General features: G+C 41.0%; 2 protein-coding genes across 4 annotated transcripts; one reads left to right on the top strand and one right to left on the bottom strand.

Moving 5' to 3' along the window:
- The first annotated feature begins 6,057 nt into the window (after positions 1-6,057).
- LOC131887023 (uncharacterized) lies at positions 6,058-13,845 on the top strand. 3 transcript variants are annotated; one of them, XM_059235508.1, is made up of 7 exons: positions 6,058-6,230; positions 6,301-6,423; positions 7,893-8,131; positions 8,843-8,966; positions 9,048-9,205; positions 10,114-10,359; positions 13,648-13,845. In XM_059235508.1, the coding sequence occupies exons 1-7, from the start codon at positions 6,132-6,134 to the stop codon at positions 13,697-13,699; spliced, it is 1,041 nt and encodes a 346-aa protein (XP_059091491.1). In that variant the 5' UTR covers positions 6,058-6,131; the 3' UTR covers positions 13,700-13,845. The 3 variants fall into 3 exon arrangements, with proteins under 3 accessions (XP_059091491.1, XP_059091494.1, XP_059091493.1); XM_059235511.1 differs by lacking the exons at positions 10,114-10,359; positions 13,648-13,845 and adding an exon at positions 9,540-9,847; XM_059235510.1 differs by lacking the exons at positions 10,114-10,359; positions 13,648-13,845 and adding an exon at positions 9,537-9,847.
- Positions 13,846-13,863: 18 nt separating this feature from the next.
- On the bottom strand, positions 13,864-15,172 carry LOC131887024 (uncharacterized). Its single transcript, XM_059235512.1, has one exon. It carries the CDS (start codon positions 14,878-14,880, stop codon positions 14,101-14,103), a length of 780 nt encoding a protein of 259 aa, XP_059091495.1. The 5' UTR covers positions 14,881-15,172; the 3' UTR covers positions 13,864-14,100.
- Positions 15,173-19,673: the final 4,501 nt, after the last annotated feature.

Raw genomic sequence — 19,673 nt, 5'->3', positions numbered from 1 at the left:
TACCAAAATATATTACTTTACTAATGGCCGTGATGGTACTTTTTTAAATGGGGCTATTGAGCCATGTGTTAGGTTGGTAGTTTGGGAAACGGGAGCGCTTAACCACACGGGAAAGGTCATTGCCTAGGTTGGGTTTTGGTTCTAAGTGAAACTTGAAAAAGGCGGATGAGTGAGTCATTTTGAAACCATTCAACAGAGCTCTTGTGCCATTATTTGAGTAATGATGACAAGCGGTGCCAAATTGCCGTGAATCATTTTTTAGTTGCACACATATTGAACTCCTCGCAACGACTTCCTGGTTTTCAAAGCTAATTAAATCCTTTCGAGCAAACTTACTTGCTGAGGCCAAGCAGACAACTTAATTGTTAACGACCTCAAATCATTCACGCATAGATGTCAAAGTGCTTCTTTTCAAATTGGTTAATGCATTAGGTTTTAATTTGGCTAGGGCCTCATCAAATCAGCAATCCGTCATAATAAGCATGTAACACATGCCAACTAAAAACTAGGTGTTACAAAATGATCTAACATGATCAAAAAACTTCATTCAAAATTCATCTCTCTCAGCTGAAAAGTGCGCAGTTCCTCATTTGTTTAGGATGGCAATTAATAATAGATTGATCGAGTTTTGTTGTAAGATTCTGCTCTGCTTCCCTGCTTTTAGAACTATGAGAATCCTCTGTCTCCCAGCGACATTCGTGCCTGACCTCCGACAATGGATGATTTCATTCCCTGATGAGTTTCGTGTTATTTTGATGTAAGATTGGTCGAGTTGACGAGTGATATCCTGTTCTTTGTCACTTCTATTGGAGGGAGATCATACAACATGCAATGCGAGCTCGAACATACGCACTATGTAATGATATGTTAAAATCAGTTCAGGGTAAAAAACCAAAGAGCTCTTATGTTTGAGTCTATCCATAAGATATATGCAGACTTCGTGTAGATTAATGAATTCCATTCAAAATTGATTTGTGTTTGCCTGTTTCATCACCTACGTTGTTGTTTAACCAAAGCTATATTCATTCTTTTCGATTTGTATCATTGGGTGCGCCATAAAATTATCTACCGTATGAGTGATATGTTTGGGTTCCAACATAATGTCACTTATTGGGCTATTTTATAGCAATATTGCATTTTGTATATTCCACGTTCATAGAATTGGTCAAATGCATCAACATTTGTCTTAGACATTTTCACGATGCCCGCCTTTGTTGGCGATGACCCTCTTGAGACGAGGGATGACGGAGGCACAAAATTGGTACGCACAGTATCCTCTTCAATGGCATCCCATTCCTTGATCAGGGTGCGCTTCAGGGTCTCGATACTGCGGTGAGCTATCTTGCAAGTCCTTCCCTCAAGAATGGACCGAATAGAAAAGTCCATTGGATTGAGATTGGGGCTGCTGGGAGGCCACATCTCCTTGCTCCAGAGGCTTGCAAAAACATTCTGACAAAAGTCTTGAACAAGTTTCGCTGTGTGGGCTGGAGCTCCAGCTTGCTGGAAGACGTAAAGACCGTCAGGGTAAGTCTTGCGAAGCCATGGAACAACCTTCTCCTCCAGTATCGACTTACAATGCCATCTGTTGATTTTGACCCCCATGTCAGCGAAGATCAAGGGCATCTTGTTGCCATTGGACATCACGCCGGCCCACACCCTGATGCTGGACGGTTTTTGTCTCCGAAAGACCGATCGATGGTGGCGGGGGATAGATGTGATATTGGAGCCCAAGACACGGTCTGTTTGGCTATTGAAGTGAGGCTCCACCGTGAAAACTTTCTCACCGGTCCAACAGATTGGGCCGGTCATGTCAGCTCGCAGCAACTTCAACAAAACCTGACTTTTGGCCAGCCTTTTCTGCATCGAGGCTTCACTGATCAGGTTTCGTTTGCATTTACGGCAGACTTTTAGCCCAAGATCCTTGTGGATAATCCTCCTCATGGTGTTAGAGGCCATCCCTTCCTACTTGGCCATCTTCCTGATCGACCTGGATGGATTTCGCAGGTCCTCTATCCCACTAGTCTCTTTGAACCGTCGGACTTGCTTGTAGACGAACTGTCGGGTCACCTTTTTGTCCGGAAAGAGCTTCTCAATCTTGGGATTTGACTTCCTAGCAACATGGAGCTTGGCGATGGCCGCACGTAGCTCTGTGTCTGCTTTCATGATGGAGTTCCAGTTCCTTTTCTATTTGTTTTTCTAACTTCAATTTGTCAACATATATCAAGTGGAGCATCGACCAAAATTTTGACCGAAATTCATAAAAATATGAGCCTTAAATTGAGTTTCAAGTCGGAACCCAAACTTATCGCTCATACGGTACATATTGATTTGAATCGACTTAATGAAGCAGAACACATTCATAATGAGTCAGATGTCTTCTTAATAGATCAAATTGAAATTGGAAGGCATATTTCATAGAATTATATTTTTCAAATTCACCGCCTTTGACGACCATGCAGAGCTTGAGGCTGGGGACAAAGCTGGCGAAATCTACCTTATGTACCCATTCATTGTCTATGCATTTAGCTTGCCCACATTGCTGTGGATGGTGGCACATGCCTTGGTCTCCAAATGCCCCACATGTAGAAACCCAGGGGATTCAGGTTGGGACTGTTTGAGGGGTAAACCAATTTTCAACCAGAACCCTCTGGAGCCCAACCTTTGTTCAAGGTAGGCCTGGACGGGGAAAAGACCCTGGTGGCGTCATGGGGCCTATTAATACTGTAAACCGAGGTGCGGAGAATGCCAAAACTTTTGGCAATATCAATATCAGTCTTAACTTTGTCAAGTTTGACCATAACCCTCTTTCGCAGCTCTTCCATGTTTAAGAGGCTTTTTGTGTATGCTAAATTTAGACCCACTATCTGCTCGAAAAAAATAGGTAATGATCGCATGCAACATATGTCTGAAAATTAAAATCAGCCAGGCCTCCCATTGGAGCGGTTATCGTAGCCTAAAACAAGTTTACACGATAATATAGCTCACCCGATATTCATCGCTTTTATTACTCCTCTGAAGCATCTTGAGGTGTAGGCATCATTTTTGAAGTAACAGACAGAAATGGAGGGTTAAATACTAACCTGAAGCATCCGTTAGTTTTCTAGTTACACTATTGTGCAGATATTCCGGTTTAGAATTGAGGTTCAAAATTGGCTCCAAATTTGGGAAATCATTGAAAACCTTATCTAGATATTGAATACGCATATTTCTGCGCTTATTGTTTGTAATAGGAGCATTGTATGGACACAAACACAGTATTAAAGTTTCCTACCTGATTTTGGTTCAGATAATTTGTGAGGATGAATGTTTTGACCTTTTCGAGAACTGAACCAACTCCGGACCTACCATCGTCCTTGAAATGTAGAATAAATGAACCTGATGGGATGGTTGGTTCCAGTGTTTGATTGGGTGAGGAAATACAGAAAAATCCCCGCATTGATACCAAAAGAAAAAAAGATACTTGTGGCCAAGAATGCTCTTGCCAAAACATTATTTGCATTGGCCAATTGCTTGTCGTCGATTAACGAGTGATAAGTCATATCCTTTTAGACTTTGGGATCATTAACAGAATTGAAATTCAAACAATGCATGAATGGTAATGGCAATAAATTTGTCTTCAGTTGAAGCAGGATTTCAGCGCAAAGGGTTAGCATTATTGATGGTGTTATAGATCGGATGACTTCCCTGCCTTTTTGTCAATCAAATGCAAATCCACGCTACTGTTGAGACGGCATCATCAAGTTGATTTATCACCAAAATGGATATGCCTCCGTGCATTAGAGCCCCACCAATACCTCATGCAACTTAAGAGGTACTTTATTTAATTGTTCAGAAATTCGTTTTGCATTGTCGGAGAAGGATGTCCAAGTTAATGTAAAACATCCTCCCTCAGTCCCAATTCATGTGGCAAAAGTGTGACGGATTAGGTACGCTTTAATTGGCACGTTGGACGGTGTTGTTGTCTTTGACGCTTCTTGGAAATCCGAAGTTAATTTGATTGGCACAGACTGATTCTCATGTCAGTCAGCTACAAAGTTGGTTCGTGCATTAATAAACAACGCGTGGTTGGTTGTAGCCTGAAATCCATACGAAGCAGTCGTATTTACCGCTTGACCGCAGAACTTAAGAGTGGATTGCTCCTTTTCTGGGACAATGACGGAAATGAAGAGTCATCAACTTCCAGGGCGCTTCTTCTGAAGTTCTGACAGGATACGGACAATGCTGTCCTTCGGGAAGGATGAACTCTTAATTGATGGCTGAAATCACGGCGTCATGATTGAGTGACAAGGCTTGCACCAAGATGGGCGGTTGGGTTATCAGGTCGATCAATTTCTTGACAGCATATGGGATGCTTGTTCAAGTCTGTCTGATCTCGAGGATGGTGAGAGTCCAGTGCGCTTTGGTGCTTTTGACAAACGATGCTGAAAAACGTTGGCATGGAATTAAAACAAATGTGAAGTTCACAAAATGACTCGATCTTGATCATCGCTTGAAATCATAATCCAGTTTTAATCCTCTTCTCATACTCTCTTATGAGCTAGAACAGTGTGGACATTGCAGGATGTTTGATTTTGATATTTTGTTCTTAATATTTTGATTGAATGGAAAGGCTTCATTTGTAATGCAGCTGGAGATTCAAGATTTTGCCAATCAAAATAGTTATCTTTATTTCTGCCGTGACCGCACAACTTTGATATAAGATCGAACATTGATTGTGCGCAAAATAATTATTCTCCATTATTTCTGCCTTAAAAATGGCATTTTAACAAATATATAACTTACTTAAAACCAATGCTCTTGTGTAGACATGCAGTAATAAGGATAAAAATCACAGCATTTCGCTTGCAGCTATCGTACAGCGCCATTTGATCGGAAATAAATGCCCACCTCCAAAGCAATGACAACAGAAACACCGCGCACACGTGGACTCCTAACAAAGGACTAAAATACACTCGGTTGCTTACGCACACTCACACACACACACTATTCATTTGAGAGTACTATCGGGATGGATTTCTAACACCCGCAAAGGAAGGATCGTTATCAACCAATGAACGGGAGCATCCGGCAGCTAATCAAATGTCTGTCCGGATCGGTAGACGGAAAGTAAAGCAATTTGCATGGGAGCACAGACTCCATTATGTTTAGTTGTTTCGATGGCGCTTTATCACAGACCATCTTCATATCCGTTCATTTGTGTGTACTAGGTTATCACTCTGGTTAGCCTCACCTGAAGTCGATCGACTTGATTGTTGCTCTTGTAAGTGGTGGTGGTGGTGGTGGCGAAGGTGAGGGTGGTAGCGGTGGAGGTCTGATTGCCGAGCTACTTCTCTACAGCCACTGACTGCTATTAAGCACAGCATTAGTATTATTATGGCTATGATTACATGATGGACTTTTGGATGCCCGCCGACGCAGGTCAAGCTGGAGTAAGTTCTAGCCTATGTAGATTATATGTTGTACATTTCAGTTCAGTCGGTGATTGGAATTTGAATGGAACCCTCACACAAAGCTTAGCTCGGTTTCTCTCATTTGACCTAGTGAACGTGACGACAGTGGCAAAATTTGAATTCCTCCGAAATCCGACAGGACCTTGCCATTGATTGTCCATGACCATAATGATAGTCGGTATCTATTGTTAAGTCGGTGATAAAGGTTTTAATATCCTCCCCATATTTTTCATCATCTCACGAAACTTTGAAAAAGCCAATGAAAGGTACGTCTTTTTATGTTAAATTTGATTTTTCCACCTACTCATGAGATGTTTTCGCAAATAAATTTGCGTTAGTTTAAGTACGTTATTCATAGCCATGGCAAGACGTAGTAGAGTACAAACTTCTCGAATTTTGGGATGCAAGATAACTTTTTATACGACTCTGACCTGAATAATCACAAGTCTCCAGAAAGGAGCTTTTGTCACAATGAAGTGACAGATTTTTCAGCTATGTGTAAGTTTCAACATATTTTAGTGCCTAAAACATTAGCAAACACAATGGTTGTAAGATAAAAGATAATAGCTATATATATATTCTTGCACATCAGACAGAAATAAAGACTTTAGAATTAGACTCTCTGGCAAGAAGTGAGGATTTACATAACTGAAGTTCGTGGCGTTTGATTCAAATCGCAAAATGGTCCCTTTCAGAGGACGACGAACTCCTCCTGACGATTCATGTTCCTCAATGATCTCAAGAGGCGTTTTCATTGCTTGGGCCATCCTCATTTGCCAGGTGAGTTCATTCCTTGATTCATGGGCTGGAATGAGAGGCTTCGTAGCATTTGATTCCCTCGCAATTTCAGGTGCATTTCTGCTATGGGCACGCCCGATTGATGGATCCCCCGTCCCGCGCTTCCATGTGGAGAGTCGGATTTGACAATCCAGCGGATTTCAGTGACAATGAAGGATTCTGTGGGGGCTTTCGGGTAAGAACTGCAAATCCTAATTTTACTCCGGGAAGGCTAGCTCACGAATCTCAAATCTAAATTGATTCAAGCCAACAGAAGCTAGGCTTAATTCTGATGAATATTGTGAATTATTCAGACAAGTCACTTAGGTAAGATTCGATTAAAAATATCTTCAAATCAGTACCTCCATCAAGCACAATACACAATAGTTAAAACTGCCTGGATGAATATCATTGCAAGTTAGCGTTCAGGACTGTGGAAAAAGGACTCATGTTATTGAATCACATGAAATGATAGTGTTGAGATTACCGTCTAAAGTACGATTTACCAATTGTTCATTTTGTCGTTTTGTGGTATCTAGAAGTGTACCTAGTGGGACGAGTTAATCATTTCATAAGCAGAACTTTCGCATTGCATGTTAGAAGTTATCGATGAAATTACCCATATGAGGCAATTTACGAGATGGTCAAATCAAGAAGTTACTGACATCTTGGAACACGCTTGTAATTTAATTTCTTTTGTAAAATGTAAAACTTGTAAATTTAACGATGGGCATTAGGACCAATGTTATTTAAATTACAAAAAAATTGAGCTTTAAATTACCAGCACCATGATGAATTGAGGCATTTCTTCTTTAATTACAAAAATGTGCTTTTTATCGATTGCATTACTACAAGAATGGAATGTTTGCTTGAACATTGAGCATTCCATCGGAATCCTTAGTCCAGAATTCCCTCATTGATAAGCCTAGCACAAGAGACAGTTAGGTACGTTGGCAGCTCTTTGAGTGCGTGTCTTCTACTGAATCTGGACCAAGTGGTTGATCCGTGGTATTGGCAGAATTCTCATAGCCCGAAACCGCGTAATTGATTGATTGGCCAATGATTGCATTCCATCGCTCAGTTTGAATTTGCTGATTGAAAAGATCCCTATAGTGGAACACACCCAACCATTGAACATTCAATTTAACGAGATATGTTCATGTCATCATGAAACGAGCAATTAAACTTGAAAGACATCCGATCTGTTGTGCTTGAAGTGTTCAACAGTGCAAAATCTACTTTTACATCCTACCAGAGGCCCAGAGATCACAATTATGCCATGCAACTGGCTTGCATGCATCTCATGAGGGCGAAAAACCACCTCGGTGGCGTACTTTTGAATCTTTAGCGACCTTGGCAAGAGTGCGTAGTATACGTACATAGCATCAGATGCTTTCCTAGTGTACTATGTGTAACGTTGAATGCCGCACACGGATTCCTTTTCATTCTCAAACCCTTAATGCCAATTTTCTTTTGATTCGCTTAACTCATCGGTCGGTTTTGGAGGAAATTTGACCGTAAACTTTTTGGATTCAGTTTTCAAATTCCTTCAATCTTGAAGCCACAACAGCAATCGAATGAGGAAATTAGTCATAAAAAACGATCCTAACCAACAGCGTGATGTGATCATTACGCAACCGACTCACCTTGACATCTTTCCAACAGCATCAGCATGGTTCCATGGAAGGAAAGTGTGGGATTTGCGGGGACCCTTGGGACGGACCCAGAGATCACGAAGCGCCGGATGGGGTATTCGCCAATGGGCTCATCACTCGAACCTATCAGCCTGGAGACGATATCAATGTGGAGGTGGATGTCACCGCTAACCACAAAGGGCATTTCGTTTTCAAGCTTTGTGCCAATAATAACTTATTCTCGGATCCTAACCAGGATTGTTTCGACGAGTAAGTCTGACTAACACACACACACTAAGATTGGTAGGCCTGACTCGTTGTGTTTTGAACGGCCAATATGAACCTTAAGTAGTTCATGGTCACGAGGCGTACACCGATGACAGGCGACCATTCTTTTAGGAGATTAGCATGAAAATACCTCGCGGGGTAGATAGATAAATGGATAGATAGATCCATTGTGTGAAGGCGAGAAATCAACCTTGTTGTTTCATCAGAAGTCTACCTAATCAATCACGGAAATGCGAATTCAGCATTATTCAATCACAAGAACATTCAGGGCGAGCATGGCGGAGTTCCCCCTGGAACGTCACTATCTTTGGTCATAGATCGCAAATGGTCATTGAGACGTGAAGTCCCATGATAATGATAAGTTAGTTGGCCGAGAGGATGTTGCCTCTACTGCGTTTAGTATGGAGCTTGGTAGTCATCGTTTTTTCATTGATGTTAAGTAAGGACTGGAATGTTTTCGTGGATGCGTACGACACCAACGATCTCGCCGTACGCTTTCCGTGACTGGTTAGCAAAAGCCAGCCAATGAACAATAATACTTGCAACTGTTCAAATCCATGGAGATCGTGAGTCGGTTTCGAGTTCACTAGTCCCAGAGACCAATTGATCAGAGTAACTGTACAACATTGGATTGAGAAATGGATCAAAACAATACTGTGGTTGTAATCACTTGAATCGAATTTGTCTTAACAGGACTGTGTTAGAAGTGTTGCCTCACATGGAACCACAGTTCAACGTCACCACCGACAACACTGGAACTTATGCGCTTAAACTAAGACTTCCAGCCAATGTCACATGCAAACAGTGCATTCTACAAGTAAGAAGAATGCATCATAGATTTTTATTTCCACATGAGCTAACATATTGCTAATTGAATTGCACCCTTGTTCCACATCAGTGGACGTATACTTGCGGTAATAATTGGGGAGTGTGCCCAGATGGAACTGGCGCTTTGGGTTGCGGTCCGCAGGAAATGTTCCGAGCTTGTTCCGACATCGCAATTGAAGGAACACCAGTCGACAATGACAACTCGATATCCGACGAGAAAGAAGTCAGGTAGGAATGGTTGATCCGGAACCAATAGCTGTTATAACAAGGCTAGAGATTAATCGAAACAAGCAGCCAGTTACCTTCAATGACTTTTCATAATTTCCACTCCGTCATAACTGTCACCTCTCACATCATTGCACCTTCTGACACGGAATTTAACTTGTGATAACATTTAAACAACCTCTCTTGATTATGAAAAACGATATGAGAGTTGCCATACGTTGCGACATTCTCCAAATTAATTTGCACCGATTTAGGCCATAGTAATGTCTGCATGCTAATCAACGCACCTTCTCTTTGTGACTTGACAAACCATCACCTCGTACCACGGACACAGCAGTTTGGTCTCGGATGATCCAGGGGTTTCCATTCATCAGGGATCAACTGAAGAGAACATCCAATGTTGGCCCGTTCCACCTTACGATCGGGTTTCTGGGATGACTGATTGGTGTGAGATCAATTGTTCGCATGTACCAAAATTTTGCCCGCCATCTCATTGCCAATGTGAATAGAGAGAAGACATCCACCGACCAGTATTGTTTATCGTACCTTCCTTACCTATCACCTATTTCTATGACTTACAAATAACGAACACACATGCATTTTGAACAAAAGCAAGCCTGAAATAAAGCAGGAATACATTAACAACTAGTACGGGTAATCTCAACGAAGACCAATGACACGCTAATAAAGATTTATTGCACGCTTCCTGGTTTCCTGTATTACTTAAAGAAATAATCAATTTTTCAACACCGTGGGGATTCATTTCCTTTGTTTGGAGAACGTTTCTCAGACTTTGAAGATCATGCAACCGCAGCTTATAAAAAGGGTTCAATGCAAGCGGTTTTTCGGATGCGTCTATGCTTCATGAAAAATTGGATTTCAATGATTAATCTTTGCGTTGCCACTTCTAGTACATCCTCGCCGTACAAGACTACTCCCAGACCTCTAAAATGGGTGGGTGTGAAACTGCCCAAGTCTGAGCTGCTGGCCAGTAAGAAGCGACCTCGGAAAAGGAAACGAAAGAATCGGAAGAATCGAAAGCGTAAAAAGAAGAATCGATCGAAAAAGCGCAAACATCGAAGAAAGAAAGGCAGACGCGGAAGAGGCCGACGGAGGAAAAGCAAATCCCAGCACCACCCTAGAAGAAGAAAACACGGGTAATAGGCTCATTTTTAATGCTTAAGGGCTAGCCTAAGGCAAGAACAACGTCATTAACCGTTATTGGACAGAGACGGTGGAGGAAAGAATTGGCAATTGGCATCAAATAATTTCTCTTTATTCTCTATATGGATTATTTCTCTTTATTCTCTATATGGATTATTTTAGACTTAGAACGCGTTTGTCAATTTTGGGCTCTTTTGATCGTCTGTTTTAAAAGTTTCGAACAGGTAAAACTCACCCACGGAAAGGTACAAATAAGATATCATCAAGTTGTTAACATCTTACCAACGTTTTGTCAGCTCATCCATTGAGTACTACTTCGTTACACTGAAGTTCAAATGCTTATGTCGGATTGCTCTTTTTTGATTTGGGGTGCTAGGGGCACCTAGAATTGACGTTCACCCGGCCAGCCAAGCACCCATCACATCGTCCGATTCCAAATTCCGTTAGGCAATGTCATGTCCGGTATCAGTTTGGTTCTCCGTTTGTGGGTGTGCTTAGCTTCTAAAAGTTTCCTTTAGGGAAAGATCGCGGATAATTGGAATTATTTCTTAAATTGGTATGGACCTTCCGGGGCGAAATATTTTTTTTACCCATTTTTTCAATGGGGGAATCTCATTTTGGCGATAATCCGCAAGAAAAGAGATAAAATCAAGAAAGTCTCATCATTTTTGTTTCTAAAATATTCGGATATTATTATTATTTTTTTTCAAAATTAGAGTTTGAACAAAATAAAAAAAAATTTTGATACTCTTTTTATTGAAACTTTTGAGAGAGTCTTTCAACTGGTTTATGTTGATGATAAATGTTGATCTTGTAATGGTGGTATTGAATCATTGAGGGTAATTTTTTGCGTTGTAGCCTTGGAGTAAGCGTTTAGACCTTACCCAGTATACGTAGAATTGAGTCACTGAAGTGGTGAGTGTATTTTCGAAGCCTCCATGCGTATGCCAACAGGAAGGCAAGAGCTAAATTAAATCATATATTTCTAGACACTGGATGTCGGACGACCAACCACTCGGTTGGCAAGACAGTGCAATAAACCGGTTTGTGATCAATTCCCAGGAGACCATCCATGGTAGTGTTTTACCAGCAGAGTGGTTGGTCGTCCGACATCCAGTGTCTAGAAATCTGTGATTAAATGCTCCTTTGCTCTGTTACTGAATTTCTGGACCAAGTTGATAATTCTAACATATTTTGTTCAGTTCAAGCTTGCTCCCCATTTACCGCCCTGATTACGTCCCAATTTATTGAATAAGTTGCAATTTGCGTCATTCTATTCTGATTTAAACATCAAATGTTAATTTCATCAACTTTAGCTTTAAATGAACATTGAATGCGTTTATATAGTATCACAACAAATTGACTGAAATAGTTCAAAAACGAATGTCAAAATAGTTTATACCAATTCCAATTGCCTTACCACTTTTGCCTATCATTTTACATGAAAAGTGACAAACGCTTTTGTTATCAATCATTTTTTTCGAGCTTTACTCATAAGCCATAACCAGAGCTCCCAAAAAGAAAGTTGCGTTTTTAGCCGAAATATTTTTTTTAAGTTGAGAAAAATGCGAAAAAGTAGCGAAAATGTGGAAGCACGGTGTGAAAATGCAGTAAGAAGTTGCAATAACTCAAAACAAATTCTAATAATGGGGAAAAATGTGGCGATATATCTAACCACACATTCGAAAAGCTTTACCCACCTTCAACTGGATATGCTCATCGAACTTTCCATTATCTTGGAAGACTACACCTAAATCTTTCAGAGATAAGACCTGTTCAATATCTTTACCTCCATTATCTACGATTGGAGTATTTAAAGGAGTTGACCCGAAGGTCATTGAACGCCATATTGCTCTCAGTTACCCATGAGTAGATTCGATCTAAGACCTTTGCAAGGCTAGTGGAATCTTGACCATTCCTACCAGAAACTAAATTTGTATCGTCAGCATAAGAAGAGAGAGTGGCAGTAATACTAAGCTTTTGAAGCAAGGCAATGAATATTATAAAAAGGAGGGGCCCTAAAATGAAACACCCGACTTGACATCAAACATATCACTAAGGAATCCCTCGACTTTAACAATTTGCTTCCTATCCTAAATTATCCATTTGAGAACCTGGCCTTGGATACCAATATCATGAAGTCTATTCAACAAAAGACCATGATCTACTTTATGAAAGGCCCTGGCAAATTCAAGATAAGCAATATCAATTGACTCGTGTCCTTTCAGTCCCCAAAAGATTCCAAGCTAAATATTGTATGAAGTTTAAGTGGTTAAAATTAGATGAATCATCATTTTACTATGATAGTACCAGGGAGTACATTCCTTGTAGCGATTAGTAAAGCCTGTGAAAACCAAAACCAAAAAAATATGCCAATAGCTTTTGGGTGAGGATTTAATACTTCATCGGATCATGGTGCCAAAAGTAAATGAAAAGGTCCCAAACAAAGGACAAGTAAAGAGGTAAGTAGATAAGGATCCAAAAGCCAACAAAAGGACTAAAAATATCCTGAAATGTGAAACTAGTAATAAAAAGTAGAAGCAGAGTCAAAAAGTGTAAACATGTCTAGAATGTGGTTAAATTGGAAATTTGGCACAGTATTTTTGTTTTAGTCTTCGTCCTAAATTACCTCAAACAGTGCTATGGGGTAGATCGTTGTTGATGGGGAGTTCTTTTTGTTGTGGTTGAATCATTGTTTTCCTTTAGATAAAGGCACAGGTGGCAAAAGTACAGGTTGCTCATATCCATAATAGCACAAGTTACAACAAGTTGAGAAACAATGATGACTGTTTCTCAAAGGAAGGAGCGCATAGCGTTTAAGATTGCAATTTTATTATACTTATTTTGTTGACGTTTTGCAAAGTCGCTTGACGTGTTAGATAATCACTGACAATCGACTTCGTCCAGTCGGGAATCCTTGATGCAGGGCAGTTTTGATTGAAACCAAATTTTAACCGTTGCGATTTTTTACTGACTCGCATTGTATTACATGACAACGGAGCACCAACTGAGAAACAAAATCACATCACAAAATTATTCCGTCAAGCTTTCCGCCACAAAAAAAACTTGCAAATCACGATATACCAACCTGAAGGCAATGGGAAACAAATCTTTTGTATCAGAACAATTTCCAGCTTTGAAATGGGTTCATTGCTCATGCAATGGCCGTAACTATAGGTTGAGTGAAGTTTTTTTTTACTTCCGCAGGGTTTTTATTGAGATTTAAAGGCAAGGCTTTCTAATCAAATTTTACCAAACGCATTTGTTTTCTCTGTTTTCAGTGTCATAAGTTTTGAAGATCCATTCCAGAAGTTCCATTATGTGTTGAGGTGAATTCCTCATCCAGTTTGAACCAACCATATTCATTGGATGAACAAACGCATATCAGTGTCTTTCAATGGTTATGTATTCGTGTGCGTTGTACGTAGTAGTAACTAGTACTACATACGTCTTATGTACCCAGATTTCTACCAATAAAAATGGGCAAAATCCACATATCGACCGAGGGTTCACTTTTATTTAAGCGTCTTCGGCAAATTCACAGAGAAATTCATTATAAACTTCATTAAAAAAACAGACATAGGAATTCAATGACAATCCATTTGGTGGATGTGCTATATTCGTGATTCATAGTTTGGTGAGTGTATTTATGTAACGTTGGGTTTTGTACGTTTGCTTCCACTACTTAGTCACCGCTTGTGTTTGTGTCTCTAATCTTGCCGGGCGAACAGGCTCTAAACCACTTGAGAATGTGATATGGTGTACAAATTCTTGTTCGTTTTTGACAAAGATGGCCGACTAATTGGCGGGAGAGCACTTCCACTTCCTGGCGAAGTAGGCGTGGTTGGCGAGGGCACCAATCCTCTGTTATCGTACCCATTGTCTTGTTCTTCGATTGGAACACAATCCTCGGATGGGAGGCGCCCGGGAGTTCGGTAACTCACCGATGAATGGGATCCCCTCAATCCTCCATTCATGTGAGCTCGTCGAGGTAGAGCATTGTGACTGTTGTCCACTTCACTCAATTGGGTCGTAACCGTTTGCATGCTCCGCCCCCCATTTAGAGTGGGTGGACTGCCTTGAGTGGTAGTTCGATGAGATCCGGGATGAATCGAGGCCGGGGAAGAGGATCGAAACAGGCTCATGGGAATGACCTCTTTCTCTTGTCTCTTCTTCCGCTGACATTTCAGGACAATGAGAGTGATCAATAGGATCAGCACGATCAGGGAGACGGCTGTGATGACCCCTAGTAAGATTTGAATGGTTTGGATCTCTCCACGAGTGAGGTTGGTCGAGCCTTGGAGCATATCTTGAAGATATGCATTGCACTTGGTCGAGCATTCACTGAATTCCCGCCCTGAACGGCACAATTGCTCACAGGAACGGCACGAGCTCTCGAATCTATCACAATATTCCAGTACGGGATCACAACTCAAACAATCACCCCTAACATGTTGGGCGTGAATCACAACCAAAGTCAAGAACACAGCGATCTGCGCATTGCACAAAACCATTTTGGGTTGAATACTAGAGAATACCTTGCAGTGTGTTTCAATTCACAGTGAGAAAATGATACCAAATGAGACTGGGAGCTCTCGTTCTCTCACGCATTCGAGGCCCACATCTTGGACACGTTCCGTGGCAATCAATTCCAAGAAATTCCAGAAATCCACGATGGCCCTCTTCCCAACAAGTTAGTAGTTCACCTGAAACGATCCCTTGCTCTGCTGTGTGCCTTCAAAGGGCCCTTCCATCGAGCAACACACCTTGTCACACGGTGTAACACTGACTCTGAACTACCTCCAGTCGTAGATAGAGTAGGGATAGCAGTCGGCACGGAGGAGTCAACCCTGCCAGGGCAACTGTGTACAACCTCGCTCAGTGGGTCGCTCGAAGGTAAGTCTGAGGTAGCATGATTCATCCTGCCGTCCAAAGGGGAACCTCTGATTGCTTGAACAGGTATCGAACGTGAGAACATGGATAGTCCCATCAAGTTCGTGGAGCATCCGACAGGTGGACGAGATGTATGACGGTTGATATGGTCTTTGTTAACGCCAGGGCATGCATTAAGTACGAACGTACATGTACGTGCAATCGAAACTTATGTAGAATGTAGGCCGATGGGATCAAATGGATGGCAATTTCATTTTGGCAAGTGGAGTGGCGAGGTAGAAAGCCAGCAAGGTATTAGAGAGCATTTTAGAAATCGGAGAACAACAAAGGCTTGGATGTCGATCTACATAGACGAAGTCGCATTCACTTGTCCAACAAACCCTTTGCCTTTAAAACCTGGTAGGCACACTTGTGTTCTTTGGGAAATTCCTCGCATTCCATTTAGTCTCTATCACATACGCGCATTTAGACATATAGACACATCCGTTGCAGATCTAAACGTGTAACGAGGTGGTAACTTAATGGAAATTGTCGGAATTGCGAGATCAATCGACAAATATTTTCAATGAAGAACTCATTTTCTATTAGATTCAACAAGAAATAGACGCACAGTAGAGCGAACTAGAAACTAGGGATGTTTTTGAATTCCATACGTAACCCGAACAATACGGCCCTTTATTTGGTCGCTTGGAACATGGACTTTCACCTTTTGGGGCCGCTCAATGAGGATTTCCCTTGGGAATAACGAGCAACGAGTGAGTGAGTTGGCCATGGCCACAAACCGAGTGCCCAAAGTTGAAATTGGGGCCTTTAAATGGACAAAACGAACTCGTTGCGCGGCGATCTCTCCCTTGACAATTTTCTAGCCACATTAGGTGACCCTTTCCAAGTGCAGTGGGAGAGAAATTGGAACAAGCTCCGGCAAAGTGAATTAAATGAAACACTTCCCTCTTCCACTTGGACCACTTGGTTAAAACATGAGACAGAGCATGGCAGGGTCAATGAAAAAAAAAAGTTTGTCAAACACTTCTTTGTCTTTGTCAACTTGGGTCGAGGTTTCGAAAATGGAACGAACACGTGTGCAAGAAGTTGCACAAGTTGCTGGTGGCGATGGAGGCAATGGAGCCCATTTTGAGGGTTGGTGGGGGGCATTTTGATGGATGATTGTCAATAATCGTTCCAAGATTTTCCCAGATCATCCGCTAATGCTTCCAGACAGAAAGAGACCAAGCCAAGAAATTTTTGACTGATCCGATCCAGCTGGAATAGAGTGGAACAAAAAATGAAGCCGTTGGGCTCAATTCTTCCGCTTGGTATTCCACCCTCTTGTGGAGATCCAATTCGATGTAGCAGATAGTGGATGGAGGAAGAAAATCCAGCCACTGCATTGGGGTTGCACGACGGTTGTAAGCAAACTTGGGCAACCAAAGAGGTGGGTCGCTGGCTGGGTTGGTGAGATGGATGCATGGCTGAATGCGAAGCAGAGAGGGGCTGAAGGGTATCGGGAAAAGTTTTTTTCGTTCTAGAAATCGACAGATCTGGAGGCAAGAAAAAAAAACTTGGAAGACTACCCATTTTTCAACATCGACAAATGTGGATAAAAACCGGCTTCCAACTTTATTCCATCATGTATCCTGCACACAGTATGCATCTCTGAAAAAAGATACTGAATAAATCGATGGGCTCATTTTGGGGGATATGGTGGGAGCCAGATGGGGAAAACGTTGCAAAGCGGTTTGAATTTAGATTGAAACTTGTTGTAGAGAAAGGTATCTGTGAACTCCGATATTTTCTTTTTTTTTTTTTACAGTGTCAGGACAGAGATTGGGATAGTGGAGCGGAAATGGTAAGTTTGTGTGTTGCCTTGGGGGTAAAAACGGCAAAAACCCACTTCTCGATACCTCTCATTTATGTTGGCTTAATTTGGACTCAGAGGAAAGAATTGGAAGACTCAAGCTTGAGCGATCCATTAACTCTGCGGGGTGGATCAAGTACAGAGGAAAAAGCCTAAAATAGATTCACAAGAACATCGCCACACTGATATCACTGGAACGAATTCTCTCTCAGCGTTTGTTTCCATTTTTTCCACAGGGTTGGTAAAAACAACGGTGATTGTCTGAGTTGCTTGTTGTTTGTCATTGCTCGACTGGGAAAAGTTTGCAGGACATTTTGTCAAGAATGATATTTGATGTCAATGAACTTGGAAATGATTCGCTCTTTTCGAGGACACGACCTAGCTTACACAACAAGACCAAGTCAATTGAACTAGATATGGCTGGAAATGGCTTTACAAACTTTCCTCATTTTTGTTCCTCGTCTTTATGTAGCTTTGCAGCATATACTGATGTTGTACTGTACCGTACAGTAACTCAGCCAACTGCCAAAACGAGACGAGTGATATTCAGTGAAGTGAGGCAATCTTTTATGTGTGAGACTACGACAGCACAATTCCAAATGCACATTGCCATAAGTTGAAGTGGGAAATTCCGAGGCTGAACAAGACTTTGCTACCAAGGACACCTAAGGGCTTTGCATTTCTAAAGCCTTTATTGTAGATTGTGGCGAATTTTGGCTCAAGTTTGTTTGATGGATGAAAGTATCATCAAATTAATATCTCAGGCTAATGTTTATACATTCCAGATAATTGGTTCAAACTTATGTATTGTCACATTTGCCAATGTCATCTCTAGTATAGGACAGGGAAATCCGGATAAAAGAACCTCAAAAATACCTCGCAAAATGGTCCTTATATCCGGATTCCTCCCTATAAAATATTGCTTTTTTTGGTTGATTATGATCGAAGAGGAGTGACTGATGACTAGAGACTCCGCAAAAGATTGAAGTTTAAGAGAGTCCATATTTAATTCGTGAATGGCTATCTATTTCATGAAACATTTAAAACCAGGCCAAATATAAAAAATAGTAATCCAAATTGTCAAATAGATAGTCTAATGTACTATTCCTTAGGCAATAGAAGCAAACTATCTTATCTAATCTGAAACAAATCTTTAGAATGTTATGCTTTTGTTTATTATTTTGGAATGACATAATACCGAAAAAAGTCCACACATCCGACTTCATTAAATAGATCATTTTATTTGTATTTTTGTGTCATTTTGTGTCGAGGATTGGTGGCGACCTGGTCAACTTTTACAAAATATTAAGCGGTAACATCGTTGTCAGGAACGTCAATTTGATGGAAGGCATGATCCGGATGGTCAGTGTCGTATCGGGAAGGATCACCACATGTGTTGTAGAGCGAGAGGTTCGTAAACCTTTCGCAAAATCTTCTTCCCGTGGAAATTCCTTAAAGGCCCCTGAGTACTCGAATGGCTCATACTGTCTCGTCCTTCAGGACGTTGGTTGGCACCAAGAGGACAGAATAGGACTAATCTTACTATTCAAGGTCCTTTCCTCTATTCCTGTCTGAATTTTCAGTAATCGTGCCTAGATGCCTAGATCTTTTTACACCTTGAAGTGCACCTGTGCCCGTATCTTTTGCCTTGGACAATGCCGCTTGCATTTTTCGGGGGTTTGGGAGTAATTTTTCTTTCTTTCGTTTCATTCCCCATTATTCGAGGGGGGGCGTTCTTCATGCCTATACTCTTTCTTATACATTGTGTTGTTTTCGAATGATAGTAGCAAAAAAACAGTTCACCCCACTTTATCCCTTGTCTCTGTTCTTTGATTGATGTATTTCCAGAATATGACAAGAAAAATGTTTTCTGTTTTTATAATTCAATTTACTTTGCAAACGTCTTACCAAATAATCACAAGAAATGAATAAATGAAGAGCCAGGTCAAACAGTGTAATGAATCCATGCATGAGCTTTATCCCAACCCAAGTGTAAGGGTCAATTGTAGCGATCATAAAGGCTTAATGTGCATTTTGAGAGCATCTTCAAGCCCTCGAGAATCCAGGCTAGTTCGAACAATCAAGTCCACTTCTCTTCTTTCTCGGGCTCCTTCATTGTTTAATTTGCTTCCCTCGAATATTCATCGGGATTATACATCCATTGTTGATCTGGTAGGTCTTTCAAGTGAGACTTGGACAATATTTTTCAAGTAGCGTTCCAAATCAACCCTACATTCAAGTACTAGCTCGGTCTGCCAACTCAAATTCGTTGGTAGACCAAATATCATATAAAGAATGAAAGTTAATAAATAGACGAAATATCGGTTTTCATTTTGATAGTATTAGCAATTGCATTTCCTCTTGCAACAAAAAAAAACCAAAAACGGTATTGTAAGAAGGACTGAATTTCCAAGGCCTAAAGATATAAAAGCGATGAATCCTCCACGTATCAAAATGTAAAAAAAAACTTAGAACAACCACGCCAAGTTTCAAAATCAATGTTTGTCAGTGAAACCTGTTGACAGCAGAATATTAAGTTTCAAGATAGTTTAAAACAAA

This window comes from Tigriopus californicus, chromosome 9 (genome assembly GCF_007210705.1).
Source record: "Tigriopus californicus strain San Diego chromosome 9, Tcal_SD_v2.1, whole genome shotgun sequence".
NCBI classification, from domain to species: domain Eukaryota; kingdom Metazoa; phylum Arthropoda; class Copepoda; order Harpacticoida; family Harpacticidae; genus Tigriopus; species Tigriopus californicus.
Note: the sequence above shows the minus strand (reverse complement) of the source record. Positions and strands in the feature narration are given on the sequence as shown.

Bases quoted from the DNA above. Each gene is read 5' to 3' on its own strand.
- LOC131887023 (XM_059235508.1), top strand. From the start codon at position 6,132: ATGGTCCCTTTCAGAGGACGACGAACTCCTCCTGACGATTCATGTTCC. The intron at 6,231-6,300 runs GTGAGTTCATTC...TCGCAATTTCAG, and splicing joins GGGCCATCCTCATTTGCCAG to GTGCATTTCTGCTATGGGCA. The intron at 8,132-8,842 runs GTAAGTCTGACT...TTGTCTTAACAG, and splicing joins AACCAGGATTGTTTCGACGA to GACTGTGTTAGAAGTGTTGC.
- LOC131887024 (XM_059235512.1), bottom strand. From the start codon at position 14,880: ATGGTTTTGTGCAATGCGCAGATCGCTGTGTTCTTGACTTTGGTTGTG.